General features: G+C 37.5%; 1 protein-coding gene across 2 annotated transcripts in view; it reads left to right on the forward strand.

The window, feature by feature from the left end:
* Positions 1-18874, forward strand: part of LOC122817610 (cartilage intermediate layer protein 2-like) — a 193488-nt gene that overhangs the window by 70801 nt on the left and 103813 nt on the right. The window contains exons 4-6 of one of the 2 annotated variants that reach the window (XM_044090654.1): positions 6604-6786; positions 13290-13457; positions 14971-15027. In XM_044090654.1, coding sequence (XP_043946589.1) covers positions 6604-6786; positions 13290-13457; positions 14971-15027 — 408 coding nt within the window. The remainder of the gene's footprint in view (positions 1-6603; positions 6787-13289; positions 13458-14970; positions 15028-18874) is intronic. The other variant, XM_044090655.1, reaches the window with a different exon arrangement.

The raw sequence follows: 18874 nt of genomic DNA on the forward strand, positions 1-18874 counted from the left end.
ATATAATTAAAATGATTATTTTTCCAAAAATATTATACTTCATTCAAACTTTTTCTATACCTCCTCCTAAATCTTATATAAAACAATGTAATTAACTAATGCTAAAATTCATATGATATCTCAATAAACCCAGAATAGCTCTGAGTCATCACTTAAGTGACTGGGAAGCAGGAGTAGATGTACTGTCATCTAGTATAAAAGCAATATCTTTATGAGTAAATAATGCTTATTCTGCTAGATAGAAACACATACATGAAAAGATATGGCTAAAATCTGGTCTTACATTACGATCACAATACACTGAGTTGGTTTTAAATAACCTTCTTTGGATGATGCTAAGACATTTTACAAAAAACAAACAGAAGCACATTAGTTCTAAGTTTATAAAAACATATTGAAAGAATATAAAACCCTTATGAATATGAATTACAACATAAAAGCCTGGTCATTCTTGCTATATCCTGTTGCATGCATGTAAAATAACATAAAAACTTTTGATATCGATATAATCAAGACTCTTAGAAAGCATGAACTGACTTATTGGCATCAGTTACTAGACTCTGGAAAAGTTTTAACATTGGAACAAATAAGGAACACATTTGACTTAAGTAATGATGTATGGCTAAGCATACAGGACATAAGACAGTACACTTTAACCGAACAGAGACAATGTAATTATCAATCAGACAAAACATACCTTAACTTAAAGAACACTTGGCATTTTCAACAACACAAGCTGTTCATGGAAAAGCTTACTTATCAAACATCTATAAAATAATTACGAAAATGAAATTGTATCATACAGAGAATCTGTGGGACTGCTATAAAACAATAAATAATCCAATGCCAAATGATAATGACAAGAAATTAATACTTCTCTCCACAAAACAAACATCTATTTCTTTGCAACAGAATTACATTTATTTATAGGTCTTTTAAAACACTACATAAAATGGAAATACTGTTTAAACAAAATATAGGGTGTTGGAGATGTAAAAAAAACTTGAGAGCAGATTGGAGGCATATGTTTTATGATTGTTATTTACTTAAACCATTTTGGAATAAAGTAATTTTTTTTCTTGGAAATAGTCTTTAATGATAATTTTCATTTATCTAAATCTTTGAGCCTGTTTAATGCTCTCATACCCCAGGGTGTTGCTAGAACAAAGTTTTCACTGTTATGGACACTACTGGCTATAGCACGCAAAACCATTACTACAAACTGGAAAAGCGAGAGTTCACCCACATTTAAGGAATACGGAAACATAATTTTCAATGTATCGTGAATGGAAATAAGAACAGAAAGAACCACATAGTATTTTAACTCATGGAAGACGGTGAACGAAATAACGGAGAGAGATGACTGTAATACATAACGGAATGAAGTTTTAAATGTAAAATGTGTAACATCTTTAAACATAGACACATTTGTAAATAGTTTATTTGTTTAGATTTATAGTTGTTAACCTGTGTACCTTATGTTTTATATTGCAAAGCTACAAAATTACATTTATTTTCTAAAATGAATAAAAACATTTATGAAAAATACAATCAAATAATATATTTGGTGATTCCCTTTTATTCCATCTATGTATCTGTATTGTGGGACTTCTTCCTTACTACTGTTATGCTAATATCCTCCCCAATCTGTTTCAAAATCTAACTAAAGGAACAGCAGTTTAATTCCTGGTGCTGCTATTGTTCAAAGTCACCTGTGTTAACTCACCATTACTTGCTTTTCTTGTACAACTATTCATATATTGCACCCAAATCTTGTTTCCTTTAATGCCATTCCTTCACTTTTTCACACTATTTCCCTTTAGATTACTAGAAATCTCTAATCTTATGCTCTCTTCCAACTCTGAACTTTACATTTCCACTTACACTAGATCACTCTCTGCAAACTTCTTCAACAAGCTTCCCTTTAATAATGCCTTCTTTCTCCCTGTCTGTTCCTAATTAGATTTTCCACTACCATTAATGCCCTACTCCAAAACCCCTTCTGTTTGCACACTAAATATTTTAGCCTGCTTTGTAATTTTTCTTTCTCTTGAAAATAATCATTGTGCTAAGTCATTCAGTTTGGCATGTTGTTTTATATTACATTTTTTTTCTGTATTGTCTACATCTTTTTCTTTTTATTGGAATAATGTGAAATTTTGTGGAAGTTTTCTCCCTTGGGTTCCTCTGAAAAGGGGTCTTGCACAGTTCATTTGGACCATCTGGTAATCAAACACAAATAAATAACAACAAGCACTCCAACAAACAAATCAATAAATAAATATACAAGCACACAAATGCATAAAAAATAAGTCATATGACTCAGAACTGTGGATATCCCTGGCTTGGAATTCATTCTCTCTCTCTCTCCATAGTCATTTAATTCTACATAACTTACTAACAACATGTCTACCTAATAACGTCTGTTACATCAAGATTTGGTTCTTACCCTTCTCTTTTTGTTTGTTGAGGTATGTGTTGCTGGGCAACACTCCTACTTTCATGAGTACAGACAACATAAGAATGCATTCCATTTTTCAATCCTGAAGCATTTAGGACTGTTTTTGTCCTGAAGCAATACATTTCTAGTATTTTCTGAGCCTGTAATTCTAGCAGAGGCTAATCTTATTATGTCTTGCGCAGCTTGTAGTATACATCACCCCTCTTTTGATGTTCTTGTGATAGTTTCCTTCTTCAATATTCTAATCCTCCATTTTGCTTAGTTGAACCATCCCCACTTTGCCTGAAACTCTTCCTCCTAATCTCTGTCACATGACTGCCCAGATGTACTGTTAATGGATGGTGATACTACTTCATGAAGTAAACTACTGAAACATAACGCTTTTCTCTTCTATTCACCCTTATTCTTATCCTGGGGATGTTCCCATTGCTCTGTCATCTGCCTACCTCACCAGTAGATATCAGTTTCTTTTTCTTTCTAGTACTGTAGATTATTAACATAAAGCTAAAGCCTGTGATCCCCCGAATTTTTTTATCATTGTTATCTCTGTCACTGTTGGCTGAATGTCTATAGCATAGTCTTTGGGGTGAAAGTCCGTGTATTTCTTGTCTTTGCTATAGTGCAGGAATGAAACTTACTAAATGAATATCACCCAGAACATACTTATTGGTAGAAAAAGTGCTTATCGCAGCAAAAGTGGATTTCCTTAAAGTAATATTACTGACACTGCGTGAGAGAAGGGAGGGAGTTTCTGTGATGCATTTGGTCTAATTCCACATGGACCCTGAATATGCATTTACAAACATTTGAATATGCTAATAGCTGAAGAGTTGTGCATGCATAGTCATTTTTGTAGCCACAGCTACCTCATGTGCAGATTCTACCTCTCCATACTCCGTACTGTCTTCCACCGAGCCCAGCCACCCTTGAATTTGCCTGTTAAGCTACTCTCCCCGTTGCTGCTTGAGCCTCTTTTCTTTCTTGTGTCCCTTTTCAGTTGTTTCCTTTTATTTCTACCACTCATGTGACCTTCTCTGAACTTGTCCTGTCCTTCCACTTTAACTCCAACTTTTCCACTTATTCCATGAAAATACAAAATCATTTAACCACATCCCCATGTTAGATTGTGTACATGTAAGCTTGAGAATGATTTTTTCAGCTGGCTCCATGGCACATGAGGCTGCAACCCTGACTGTACACCCAGTGATCCTAATTCACCTAGCATGTTCTGATGTTGGCAGAGCCATTTTGGGTTCATAGGTTACAGTTAACGGCTGAAGTCAGCCACCAACACCAAAGACAAAAGGTGGTTTAATTGACTATGTGACTGCAGCCTGATGGATGCCAGGTGATGTGGCAACAACAGAAAATGTGCAGATGGCTGCTTGTGTGTGCGTGGTTGTGTATGTGTGGTTGTGAGCATGCATGAAGGTTTTGTTTCACTCATGTACCTATCAGCTACCAAAGGAGGTGTGTCTGGTTCTCACCCTCCTACAGTGGCTGTATGGCTGATAGGATAAAGGAATGAAAAGTCAATGGATCATGGGGTGTGGGGGAGCTGAGAGCTGTAAATGAAGAAAAAGATAAAAGGTTTTATAATCTTTTGTAATGCTCTTACTCTTCCACCCTTCAAAATGTTGCTAATTTTGTACAACATTCTTTCAGATAGATTAGACTACATTTGTCTGTTTGTCAGATAAAACTAGATACAACAATCCAGAGGAAATGCCCTCTACAGAGTGAGGGTGACATGAGTATCTCTGCAGCCAGCTCATTTTAGTAACCAGCCAAGCACCCTATTGGTTAATGTCACATTCCTATTGTATTTTATTTACTGACTCACATTAGTGCCAGCAGTAACCCTAGCATCATTGTCCAGTACCCTCAGCCACTCATGAAGAAGAATATTGACTTTGAGTTGACAGCATCTAATGGCCCTAGGTCAAAAGAGCAAACAAATAAAGCAGCCTGGCATGATTATAGCTGCCTCAGGGGAGGCTACAGTTAGGGTTCAATGGTCAGTTGTGCAATCTCTGCCTAGGACAGGGCATAAGCAGAGTGGAGGATAGAGGTAGTCTGGGTGGGGGCAACTCATACAAGTCAGTGAGGTCATTGCTTACAAATAATAAAGCATGCAATAATAGAGGAAATAGGTACATAGAAAATAATAACAGGTGTCATTTTACAGGAAAAGTGACTTACTTCAAAAAATTCCACACAACCAGATGGAATTCAGGAAGTCATAAAGAGTGTTAGACTTACAGAAAATAGGCAAACAAGATAACAACGTGAAAGAAAGGTTTGCCAAAGAGCAACTAGGAGCGCTAGAGAACAAGGAAACTGCAGACATATGGAAGGAGTGACACTGTACAAGTACTTTTTTCTGTGCTTTACATATTTCTGTCCAGCAGTTCAACAGCAATAAACTGGTCAGTAATCCTCTGACATGGTACAACAAGACAGAAATGTGTGTATTAATGTCCGAAAATAGCTGCTATTGAATCCCAAGCATAAAGAGAAAATAAATAATGAAAAATGTTTTTTTCTAAAATAATTACTACCTGAAAACTCTGATTATAAAAACTAATAATAGAGCTCATTTATAAAACATCTCAAATAAGTGAAAATATGCTAAAAACGGCAGCCTCCTGTTAAGTAAAATATAAACATTTTATGAAGTCTTTTTCTGCTAAGGTATAGATTTACCTCTAAATGAGCTGTCAGCATTAAAAATGAGTTCCCCCAACTGTATTTCTGAAGACAGATGTCACTGTCACTTCTTTAGAGCTCAGATTTCCTTTTTCAGGTTTTGCATATCACTCAAAACCGAAAGTTCTGTATTTACTTGTTGTAAAGTTCTTATGTTGTATTTTTCTCTGCATTCTCATTACAATAAAACAATTTACTTTTGCATGCCGCAAGCAAGAAGGTTTCTTTTGCACTAAGCTGGGAGGTTGGCATAATGGTCAAGGTGTTTATCTTGCAGACACAAGGTATAGGGTTTAATTCTCACATGGGGTAATTGGCTAGGCTTCAAATGGCCCACAAGAGCAGATAACGTAACATTTAAACAAAGAATTTGGTTGACACTGAAACATTTACTTTTCATTTAATGATAATTTTGTCTTTTTATAAAGAAAGCAAATAGTGAGTGATATCTGCTTAAATAAGGGGAAGGGATACACTCCAGCCCAGTATTAGGCAAATACCTAAAAGTGTGATGGGAGTCTAGCATACAGTAGTCTGGGCCATGGTAATGTCCATTTTACATATTAGCCAGAGAGATTGGCATGACTGGGCATATTCATGCATCACCTGAGCTAGCAGCTATTATGGTATCATATAACCACCATGGGGATGGGCTTAGGATGGGATGAGATTCACAATTGCAGTATCTGGCACTCGCCTCAAAGGGAAAGCAATGGACATTAGAGTACCATTGCAGCCAGGGAAGAAATGAGCTGTAGACGTCACGGCCAAGGGTCTCTAGTGGAAGGAACAAATTTCTCTACAGGGTGTGAGGGTGGAAGGTGGAGGGCTTGATGGAATGTAAGGTGAAGAAAAGAGAAATGAGAAACATTGAAACCTGTGCAAATTTGGTTTTGAGTCTTGATGTCTCAACAAAGCCATTTTGTGTCTTTCTTATAACGGATTTTATTGCAGCTTTGAACAACTAATATATATTCATGTTTTTCAGGTTTGCCAGCATTTTATGGCATTGCATTTTTTAACTTTATTTTATATACGCATGTGTATATATAGGTCACCTTCATATGATCGAACTTTCAAAAGTTCAACTTTCATATGGCCGAGACCATATGATTGAAGTTTTGAAAGTTTGAACGTTCTCAACGGAGATCTCCATACAGTGCGGAATGGGAACATTTCCCTTTTCTGCACTGTAGTGTGATCTTGGAGTTGGTATATACAAATAGCAGGGGATGTGTGGGGTGCACCGTTCAGGTAATTTCTTTCTCCTTTTTTATTAGAGGTTCTTACTTTCAAAAGTTTGATCATAAGGTCTCGGCCATATGGAAGTTGAACTTTTGAAAGTTCGATCAATTGAAGGAGATCCATATATAGATATAAATATATGTGTGTGCATATATATATATATATATAAATATTTTTTTAATTCTTAGATTGGGACTACTGGTCCAACTGGTCTGGTTGGAGTGCCTGTTCAGAAACAACCTGTGGAGGAGCAGGGATTCAAACCCGGAATCGCACCTGTTTGAGCACCAACACATTCAAGCCCACAAGAGTTCCCAAGTGTCATGGACACTACATTCAGCGTCAAGAATGCAGCACTGCTCCCTGTCCAGGTAAGAGATAAAAGAAATATTGCAATTTCAAACTATGTCTTCTGCTGTGTATAAGCACAATGGGCAACTTAGAACTGAACCTACAGGCAGTGATGAGTTTGTTTTCTTTTCTCCTGTTTTGCATATTAAGTAACTGCAGGCAGGGGAGTTATTTTGAGCACTGTGACTGCTGCTGCTGTGTTCCCATGTGCTTTAATGAATGGGCTGGCTCAGCATTTGCATTAATGCTGGAATAGCAGTTTTGAATACGACAATTCAGGGGTAATATGAGTGTGCCTGTTTGTGTCTGTGTGTTTGTGTGAGAGAGAGAGAATATATGGGAGGGAGATTACAGCATATAAAAACAAGTATCAATTACTTTTTCCATTATCTGTGTGAAGACCTGTGGTACTATATTCAATATATATATGACGTCTATCTCTCATATACATTCATATTTTTCCTAAAAGTTTCTTGTTTAGAAAAAGATGACTTTGTTATGCTGAACATACTCAGCTGCCAAAGACAGAGAAATTGTGATGTACAAGAGGGGTACCTACAGGCATTTTGACTCAGCTCAGTAGCGCTGTCTGTTTAAATAACTTGTTCAGTTATGCAATGGATGCTGTGGGAATCAAACCCTGAAACCACTGAACCACAGGAAACTGCTCCTTAACTCTCAACACCAACTACCAGACATTATTTAAAATTCTTTTGTAGCTAGTGAATGCTGACTATTGGGGTGACAAAAGGAAGGTTAGGCTTCTTTTTCTTCTTTGTATACGGAGGAACGCTATAGGATTCATACATACAACAGGCCTATTGAAAATACGAAGTTCACCTTCTAGAAAATATTGCAGCATTCAAAATTAGGAAACTAAGAACAGAGGTTTGGACTGTGGAAAAAAATGCACAATGATTGGCATGACAGTAAAGAGGTTATAAATCTAAACGCATTTCAGTATACTTTCCATGGCCGTGAAAGTTCAAAAAGTTTACATTTGTTACACAGATGCTTAGAATAAGGGAATAAATAATATTTTGTAGATTAAGTAGACAAATGAAGCAGTTAACAGACCTCATTTACTTACATACAGCCTCAGCTGGCTTACTTCCTGATCATTCTACCATATGTACAAACATTTTAAATAACCCTTGTTATTCTATGGAAACAAAATAGCTAACATATGCCTTCTACTTCGGATTTCCTAAATATACCAGACTGTATTTGCCAACCACTTCATTTTGCTACCAGCCTTTTCTTTATTTTGTTTGTCTACTGTGGTGAATGAGCGACAGTTTTAGCTGGCCACATTATAGAATTGCTATGACACAAATGCTAAGGCCTCAGTATCATTTATAAATCATGAACAGTGAAGGTCACAGGATGGACACATGCAGGTCACCTATTCTCCTGTTAACGACTTATCAATTTTTAATCATAATGTATTTTTAACATGCTTTAAAGAGAGATAGAACACTTTTGTTCACACTGGTACAACAGTCTGACCTTTTCTTTACTGGTATTATTTTATCATAATCATGTCATGAGACAATTTACATAGGTTCCTGACTGGAAATGGGCAATAAAGATGATTATATACTACCACTCAAAAGGTCCAAAACACTAAAAACTACCAGAATGAATTTAACTCGTATGTTATTAGAACAGTGATATTTGAAGTGCTCCACCACCATATGCAAAATATGAGGTTAAATGTCAAATTTGCAATTTCATCTGCAGACTTTAGTTTAAATCAACAAACTGATGTGTGCAACCTGAAATGAATCTAGGTTTTATTTATTTATTTTTTTGTATTTAAGTCTTTCTCACCCATTCCTAGTACAGTCCCCTCTGCTGAAAGAAAATATGTACCCTTTCACATTTTGACATAACAGCAAGGTAAAATGATTACAATGTGTTACTCTCACAAATGTTTATGCCTTATGAAATAACACTGGTCCTATATTTTTTCAACTTCTTCTTTACCAACATATAGTCTCGTTGGTTCAACACAGACATGTGACACTGATTTTATGTATATAACTGTTAGCCAGTCTTTCCAGTTATATGTCATCTGTCTGTCTGACTACATATCTAGTTATCTGTCTTTCTGTATGTCTGTCTGCCCATCTGTTTATCTCTGTTTGGCAACTTAATTTACCTCAATAACCCTGGTAGGAAAGGTATAATAAATTGCTATCAGTTTATTACATAACATAATCATGAAGTGAAATTAACTTAATATGGCAAAATCATAAATGGTAAAATAGTTCCCACAAGGACATTATTGATTCAAGAACATTAAAGTTAATATGTGATTGCTAGCATTACAACAGCTGGTACTATAAATTAATGATTGTCTTAATGGGTCAGAAACAAAACACTTCTTATAAATCTGGGTTTAACTTCAACAGCCCCGGCTTGCTAAGTTTATGATTCTAAGCAAATCTCTTAATCAGTTTAGACCTTCAAGTTCTCCCTGAAAACTGGCAGTTAATCATATGGTATAGCCCATTCTGCTGGATTTTCCTTAGACAAATGAATGACACAACACCTGGACCCATAAATAACCATTCCCTTTCACCAGTTTAATATCTTGAAGGTTTCAAAAGGTCCTTTCGAATATGTAACATGATGACTGTCATTCCCGTGGAAGTTAGTTTTGCCAAAATAAAACTACAACGGACCGTGTTTATATTTTCCAGCTCACATTTGTTTTGCACGGTGTGTATCTTTATATCTGTTACTGCAGTTAGGATATCTGCTTACTGAATCTATTTAGTATATATTTAACAGGTGCCATTTTCCATCTTGCTCTTCTTGCCTTTTAACTGTTATACCAAATCTTGGTGACTGGCCTGGACATCCTTGAAAATGGAGGCAAGGCCTAAGTGTGGGTATTGGCAAGGCAGAACTAGCCTTCTGATTCAGTTGCCTTGTGACTCCTATAGTCCTATGATCCTAAGAATCACACTCCACTATCCTTGAAAGATCCTGACTCAGGTCAAGCATCTTCTGGCACCCTTTCTCTGATTTCCTTGTATGTTCACTATCCAATTCCTTCCTGTCATAATTCGTTGAATCCTGATAATATGCCCACCGTTCCTTTCGACTTCCAGACAGCACATGTTCTTTGATCTTGATTCCCTTTGACTGTTATGATATCTGCTGTGTACAATCATCAAAACTATGCAGCACTTTCGAAGTGAGGCCTCTTTAATAACTGCTGTAGCTGAAGAATGGATTATTTTTCCCCTTGAGCCTTATATCATTAACTTAACATTTGGCACGCACATTGTCTTGGACTAGTAGGCAATAAAGACACAGACTGTACAAACGAGATGCGTAGTGTAGAATTATCTATTATATTATATTTTAGCACTGACATAAACCTGATGTTTGAATTCTAGTTATAATCATGGTCTCATATCCACATACTGCATCATACATCAGTGTTTAAATAGGAGTGAATTATTTTTTTTATTAAGGATGCTACTTATACTCAATAGTTATATGTTTTATTGTAGGTTTGTTATAAATTCCTTATGTTGTTATTCCACGCATTGTTAGCATTTTTATTTTCTATTTGGCCATCCCTTTCCCTACAAATATTGAATCATACCTTCCACTGAAGCACCCATGCCCTCAGATACTAGGTATCTGTGGAACCAGGTGTAAAAGGAGAGAGTTAGGGATGTGGACTGTCTTTCTGCAGAGAATCAGGATTTTTTCCCTTTTTCTGCCAACACCTTGATTACCAGCAGGTATGCTGCAGTTCCTCACAGCCTTGACTCCTACAAGGGTATGCACATCTGCATACCCACTACTCTAACCTAGCTCAGTGTAACTAGTGTAAGCAAAATGCTTATACTTAGAGAGCATGAAAGTAACCAGCTGGGTACCAAATGCTACCATGTTAGGGTATTTGCTATGTGGCCTATACATCTCTCATCTCCAAATCAAAATGAGATTTAACCAATTTTGTCAATAATTGCAAATTAGGTGTTATACTTTAATCCTCTTCTGCTACACAAAATTTAGAAGTAGAATCACACATGTTTAGAGGTGCTACATTGACAAATGGCTAAAACTAAACACTAAAAATGCAATGATGTTGCATTTAGCAAACAAGCCTTCCACCCATCCTATAATATCAAAAACACCCCACTCTAAAGTGAAGATGTAGTGAGGGACCTTGGAACATGGGTAAATAACTCCCTCTAATTTGGCCATCATGTTGCAGCAGTGGTCAATAAATCCCTCTAATGGCAAAGGGTATTTTCTCTAGGTCCACAGAAGTTCTGTCCCCTCAGCAGTCTGCATTGATCAAGCTCTTCTCTCCTCTCCTGCATGTTCAGTCTTTTTTCCTCTCATGTCAGGACACTAGGCATCTCAAGTCCTGACTTTTCAATAGGAAGCAAACATCCCAAAGGTTCTTGACAAAAAGGATTATAAGACTATAGCACCTGAGCTAACAGGAGAGGCTGAAGGCCTTGTCCTTTGTACTAAGTGTCCTACAGACTCCTTAAGGGTGATCTGTGCCTTGTTTTCTGGGCTATTAGGATTCTACTAGTCCAAGACCTCATATTTCTTCACATATCAAACAGTCCTACAAAGCACTAGCTGACACTTATTTCAGCAAATAAACAAATCACAGTGGAGATACAGATTTGTCACACAGTAACTATTCCTTCTCTGGAACAAACTTCCTCTCTAGATCAAGCAATGTGACAAATTATCTTCCCTTAAGAAGAAATTAAATTGGATACTTATTCAAACATTCACCACTGGTATGAATGGCCCATGATCTTTGGAAAAAGCAGTAAAGTGTAAAAGCGGATACTGGCAAGGTGAAAATGGCCACATGGTCCAGCTGCTTTGTACATACATTAAAGGATTCCATAATTCTTGGAAGGTATATTCACACATGCCATGGCTTTTAATACAGGGTGTAAACAGGCAGTCTAACTCACATATGATGATGTTGTAGCAAGATGTGTTCCAATCTCTCCTACCACACTCATCCCCAGGCTAGTCCTGTCAACATCAACCATTCACTCCCCACTCCTTCAAAGGTGAGTTTCTAGTCAAATGTGGGCTTGTTTGAGCCATAGTAAGAACTTTATCCCTCTCCACAACAGAGCTGGCCCTGACACATTGTTACATCCAATGTCTGCCGTAAGACAACTCCTTCAAATAACTAGCTCTATTCCCTGAGCTTTGTCAATAAAGGAAGAGTTTCTAAAGTATATTTGTCTGCCTTGTACTGGGCTTAATCATTGCTGAAGAAATCTGCTTAAAATTGACAATTTTTGCCTAATACAGCTTCCTGGCTAACAAAAAAGGAAGCAGGCAAAAAATGCAATCTTCTGCACAAAAAGGTTTTACAGTTAAACAACTTCAAATAAAAAAAATGGCTTTTGGCTTATGATTAAAGTAGCTAGCACACTTGAAGCCCTGCTAAATTATTAGAACATGTGCAGTGTAACAAGTATATGTTAAACACCACTAAATATCAAAGAGTCCTCAGTTTCGCTCGTGAAACACTGAGCATCCTCAGTTTAGTCAGTGTTAGAAATAATAAATATCAGATCATTCTTAATGTGACCCACATACAGGTAGCATTACTGAGCATGCCTACAGGACCGTTTAATTTTCCCCGCATTATAATGCTCGCCTTTCAATCTCAGTTAGTGCAACTTAAGGTGGTTCATTAGACATCACTGCATGTGGAAATAGATTTTCAGTTAATACCATCTGTATGGGAGTGGGAGGTGGGCTTAACCACCCCTTCCCATCTATTACTGAATAGGTGAGAGGTGGGCTCAACTCATCTTAAAAAATGAAACATTAGTTTGTATTCATGGAGGATTGTGGAGATGCAGTCCAATTCACAAGCACATTATTTTAATAGTTGTGCAGTTAGCATGAAAAGCTCATTGTGAAAAGAATTTACATGGTACACATATGCTAAAATGATGACCTTTTCCTGATGTTATCTTATTTACTTATGGCATCTGTACTCTGCATATGTTGTAGAAATGTTTAATTACATCATGGCCAAGGACTGCTTTTGTAATAGTATGTGTGGGCATCATGTTTAATGACATCATGGCCAAGGACTGCTTTTGTAATAGTATGTGTGGGCATCATGTTTAATGACATCATGGCCAAGGACTGCTTTTGTAATAGTATGTGTGGGCATCATGTTTAATGACATCATGGCCAAGGACTGCTTTTGTAATAGTATGTGTGGGCATCATGTTTAATGACATCATGGCCAAGGACTGCTTTTGTAATAGTATGTGTGGGCATCATGTTTAATGACATCATGGCCAAGGACTGCTTTTGTAATAGTATGTGCGGGCATCATGTTTAATGACATTATGGCCAAGGATTGCTTTGTAATGGTGTGTGGGCCACACTTAAGAGTATTCCAGCTAATGTCCATAAAATGCATACACATCTAACTACACAACTATTAGTGCACACTAAACTGTTCCTATTGGTTGTTTTGCAGATGCAAAGTGGAGTGAATGGGGACCATGGGGACCATGCTCGGTAAAATGTGGCGGGGGCTTCCAGACACGGCGCAGAAGATGCATGAAGTTTATGAGCTCTCAGACTTGCCTTGGAAAGGGACGCCCTGTGGAAGTACAAGCCTGTTCTAGAACACCCTGCCCAACAGGTAAAGTAAAAACAAATTGTGAGGTAATTTGGTGCAACTTAATGCTTTGAAACAGTGATCCCTATATGCGAGTAAATAAGGAGTGGATAGGAAAGTCACTGCATGGTGTTTCTGGATTAGTAAGCTTAAACTGGGCAAACTGGAAAAGAATACTGCTATCCCATGCAACTAATAGTGCATTTGGCTTATTCATTTTAAATGCATTAAATGAAAGGTGCTTCGAATGGCCTCTGTACTTGCATTACTTCATAAGCCTGTTCCTGAAGTGGGAACATTCAGCAACAGTGATTGCCCGCAGCAGATTAAATGCAATGCATCTAAAAATGCCTTGTTTAAATGGTGTAGAGGCTTTCTGACATTTGATACTATTTCACAGCCATGAACTGGGTGCATATGCAGGAGATATTACAATTTGTGGCTGGCTGCATGCATCAGTATAGAACACATGTCCTTTTGCAATGTGTTGCTCACTGCATGCCTCATTATTATCAGATGTTCATCCAACCACAGCTAATGTTCGATGCATAAAGTAACAACCATGCACTTTCTGGAAGTTAGTAAAACACGTTTCTAATAGATGGCCAAAACGTTTTGAGTATACTAATGCATATACAAACCACTATAAGTCTTATGTTTTAACTGACATATAATTAATTATTTTTTAGACACATTTCATAAAATAACCCTGTCACCCATCACCTGTCATCCTGCATGCACAAAGCAAGCACTCCCTTATGCCATCACATTTCCTTTTGCATGGTCTAAATATTTGGATGCATAGGATACAGCTCAGATTAAAAGGAATGTAGGCTCCATTATTTTTGGGCTTTGCACATTTTGTGCCATCCTTTCTGTCATGAAAAGTTTTAAGGCATGGATTCCTTGCTTTCCAAAAAAAAGTGGATCCCTTTCAGTTCAGCATGTTTTATTTTGGGTGAGAACTGGACATATTTATGTACTGGTCTCTTTTGTTAATTGTCCACTGTCTTGAAAAGATGGTAGAACAAGAAGAAGAAAAAACGCTAAGGCAAACTGCTCTTTCACAGCAGAGATGCTACAGCATTCTCACCAATGTTTATTTTTCATGGAAAGAATTTCAAATATACTTTACCTCATGCCTAGCAGTGAGTTAACACATGCCCATGTGTACGTATGCTTAGCTTAATACTTCCACATATCTCACAGCATTACTATATCATCATCCGTCTATCTATCCACCCATCCATCCAGCTGCATGTTTGACTATTGGCTTGCTGTGTGCTTCAAGAAGCATGCTTTTAGCAGGCTACCTTAAACATATAAACTAACAGAAATGCAGATAAACAAACAATTCATTACTTCTGTATGAGATAAATATTCATTCTTTGATGCATAAAATGAGAATAGCCTTTAGACTAAAGGAACACTAAACCCTGTGGCAAACATTGCTTATGTTTCAAATATTCTGTAATAATTAGAAACCCTTCTATGTTTCCTCTTCTTTTGAAACAATTTCTCTACTTTTTGGTGACAGCTAATCCTGCTAATAAACGTGGAATTAAGAGGCGTCTCAAGTTTAAGAAAGACAAAGGTACTGTACCACTGAAAGTTTCCTTATGAGGTGGAATTATTTGATTATGTGCTTCATTGAATAGGTGCAAGTTTCAATAAACCCCTAGTTGGAGAAAACAAGGTGCATTAATTACTGGCTAATGGTTAAATATTCACATCTGTGGTACAGGCTATTTGCAGAGGTTGCATGAACTGAGGTCTTTTGTCTCAGACGACAGTGTCACTTTCTAACATGGAACCAAGTTCTCATCCTACTGTATGCATTTACATACTAAGTAACAAATACCCATGATTCCATCCTGCAGAAACATGCTGATTATTATACAAGAGACATTTTCCCATGCAAAAGGTGTCTTCATACGGTAGTGCTGAATGCTAATGGCTTCCTATGCTCATATCCCACAGTAGTATAAAGCTGATTTCTGAGTAACGGTACTATCTACATTTGTGATGCTGTTTCCTCAGTGCTATTTACTTCCTGTCAGAGCAGTCGACTCTGCTATTAAAAACGCACTTCTGCCCAGCAGAAGAATGCAACGTACTAGCTACTGCAGCCGTTCCTTTTGTACAGTGTAATGCTTATCCCTATTTAGTCCATGTTGAGGATTTGCGCCTCCCCAACATCAGCCATGGTTTAACTTTTGCAGTTTCGATTTTTGGTTCATATGTTGAAGGACTTGGAATGCCACTTAATCAGAGCTAGATTAAGTGTACCACAGCCTAATGACTAACGCCACTGCTCTTGTCATACAATATACAAAAAATTACTATTCCAAAATATTGGCTGCCTCAGCCATCATGCCTGTTGTAAATTGAGCATATATCAATAGAAAAAAGTTCAACTGGTGAAGTACCATTGAGTTGGCAGACTTTCTATTGGTATATGCTGAGGGACAGAGCAAAATATAAGAAAAATCAGGTTTGTTCTGCAAAACTAAACAAACAGAAGCCTACCTGATTCTCCTTGTATTTTTATGTTTGTGGTGTCCCTTAGAAATCTCTTTTTTTAATAGCTAAATCAATCAGCAATGGAGAAACCTGGGTTAGCCCTGGCTTCAGTACTGTTCAGTGAATTTGTCTCAGACATAACTGAAGGAAAAGAGAACAGGAGCAAACTGTTTGCTGATGACACAAAAATTGGTGCAGAGTCAGGATGGATTTGAAAAGTTGAGGCTCACTGCAAATGAATGTACTTGTGTCACAATACCCCCCCCCCCCCATTGTGAAGTATCACTCTGGAGGGGTAAATTGATACCAAATGAGCAGGAAAGGCTCTGGGGGTATTGATCGCATGAAGACAGGACCACCAGGGTTAGCATGATAGAGCAGTGGTGGTAGTTATCAGAATGCTGGGGTATATCATAAGAGGCTACATTTCAGAAGCAAGGAGGGAATGCTTTTACCTACAGGGCCTTAGTCAGAGCACATCTTGAGTTCTGCATGCAATTCTGGAGACCATATAAGAATAAAGACATCAAAAGGTTGGAGCGTATTCAGAGAAATGTTACCAGAAGGATGTATTGGATATGACCAGTGGTTAGAGGACCTTGGTATTGGCACACGAGATCTTGTCAGGGAGACGTGCAGTGGTCATTCTTACCAGAAAGGAGAGAGAGAGAAAGAAAGAGGGAACACAGGCACCCTATTGTAGAATGAGGCACTTAACAGGGCATAGAGGAGGAGAAAAAAAAGATAAGGGGAAAGGTGGAAAACTAGGGATGGAGGAGCAGAAGGATTTTAATGCTCTTTATAGGGCACATTTCAGCTTTCAAATGTGCATAATTCAAATGGGCGGCGCAGTAGTGCAGTGGTTAGCATTGTCTCCTCACCTCAGAGGCTCACTGGTGTGAATTTCAGCTGGGGTGTCTTCTGTGCGGAGTCTGTATGTCCTTCCTGCATTCACTTGGCTTTTCTCTGGGTGCTCCACTTTCCTCCCACTTTCAAAAGGCATGTGTCTGGAGCCTTTCTCCCCGGGCTTCCTCTGAAAATGGGTTCTATCTCAGTTGGACATTCCCAATAAACAAATGTTAACTAAATAAATAAATAAAATAAATAATGTAATAGTAGCATGTTGTAGTAAAAGTTGAATTGTAGGGTTCAAGAATCTTGACATATATTGCCCACGGTCACCATAAAAGTGAGGTGAACTACTGCATAATTATACTTCCCACAATAGTAGCATAGGTGTCTTGGGGGGGTGGGGACTGGCTCAATGACAAATGAAAGTGAGATCCAAAGCCTGAACAAACATATGGATATACCACTTTACCCTGAGAGCGGCTGAGATCGGAAATGCATTGTTAGAATATTTCCAAATGGATAGGAATAACACAAGACACTAGCGACCAGTCCTGGTATGTAGAAGCTGACTGGAGAAGTACATTCATTTGTAATGAGCCTCAACATTCTAAATCCATCCTGTCCATCCCTTACTTCTGCCCCGGTCTGTGTTATCAGCAAAGAGTTTCTCCTGGTCTCTTTTCCCTAAGTTATATCCAGATAGATTCGTTTGTGGTTTCCTTCCCCTGCTTCATTTTATGTCAGTGTGTTGAAACTTCCAACAGGGTAACAAAGAAACAAATGTGTTGATTTTGAGTAGCCAATCAGTGCATCAGTAGCATTGCTGGTTGGGATGTTGGTGACTTAGGCATGGTGTTGTGCCAGTGTTAATATTTTTTATATAACATTTGGGTTCATTGTTTTATATAAAAATGTGAAACAATGAACCCACGGGTTGCATTCAATTATACAATAAATGTTCATTACTATTCAAAACCAAGCAGACTGACTGCATAAAATTGTACAATAAATGTTAAATACTATTCAAAAATAAGCACATTGATTGGACAGCCCACAAACCTGTTGTAAATCAAACAAATATCAATAGAAAGATGTCCGGCTGCTGTAGTAACATTGAGCAGTCCATCTTTCTATTGGCATATGCTGAGAGAAAAACAGAAACCTACCAGATTTTCCTTATATCTTTGCTCTGTCACTCATAAATCTCTATTTTTTTAATAGTTAAGAAAAAAAATAACAGCAATGGAAATTTGTTTTCTCCATCACTTCTCCTGCACTGATGTACTGTGGAAGTGTGGGAAAGCAAGTTCCATATGCATGCGCAGTACATCATATAACAAAGACAATGCAGAAGAAGACCAAAGTGCCCTTATACAAAGACATTATTTAAGAAAGATAAGCAATGTCTTTCTTAAATAATGAAATTGTAAAATGGCAATAATCTACTCCTGTATATGCATACATCAGGATTTACCCTCCCCCCACACACACAGTCATGGATTACTGTTCAACTATTTTATTATATCACAATATTTTGCTCTAAATACTAATTTATTCAAATGGAGTCTGCTCCAATTATGACTCCTTGTTTTTTTTTCATTTATGATTCTCTGTTAGACAGGACTACTGAAGTCCAATCTCTACCTTCACAAATAAAGTAAAATAATAGGATTAGTTTATCAGAAGGCAAGATACAGAAACATAACCACAGAGGTATATACATTTTTCAGACAAGACAATAAGCACTTACCTTCCTCCTTTGCCTGTATTCAGGAATGTGATTAAATGAATAACCATATGAAATGTCGGGACCTGCTAGAGTAAGTCCCAAAAACTGAAGCTAAATGGCAGAAAGATCAGACTTACATATACTAAGTCAGAGATGCCATTTCTCAGAATATTCCTTTTTCTCTGTGATATTGTGGTATGGTGATCTCCAAGTTGGTATATATAAGTCTGGAGATGTGTGGGGTGCAGGGTGGGGGGTGGCCAAGAAGAGGGATTTTTGAGACAGACGTCAGTACATGTCTACACAGACATCAGTACATGTCTACACAGACATCAGT

This window comes from Protopterus annectens, chromosome 13.part0 (genome assembly GCF_019279795.1).
Source record: "Protopterus annectens isolate FY-2018-M chromosome 13.part0, PAN1.0, whole genome shotgun sequence".
NCBI classification, from domain to species: domain Eukaryota; kingdom Metazoa; phylum Chordata; order Ceratodontiformes; family Protopteridae; genus Protopterus; species Protopterus annectens.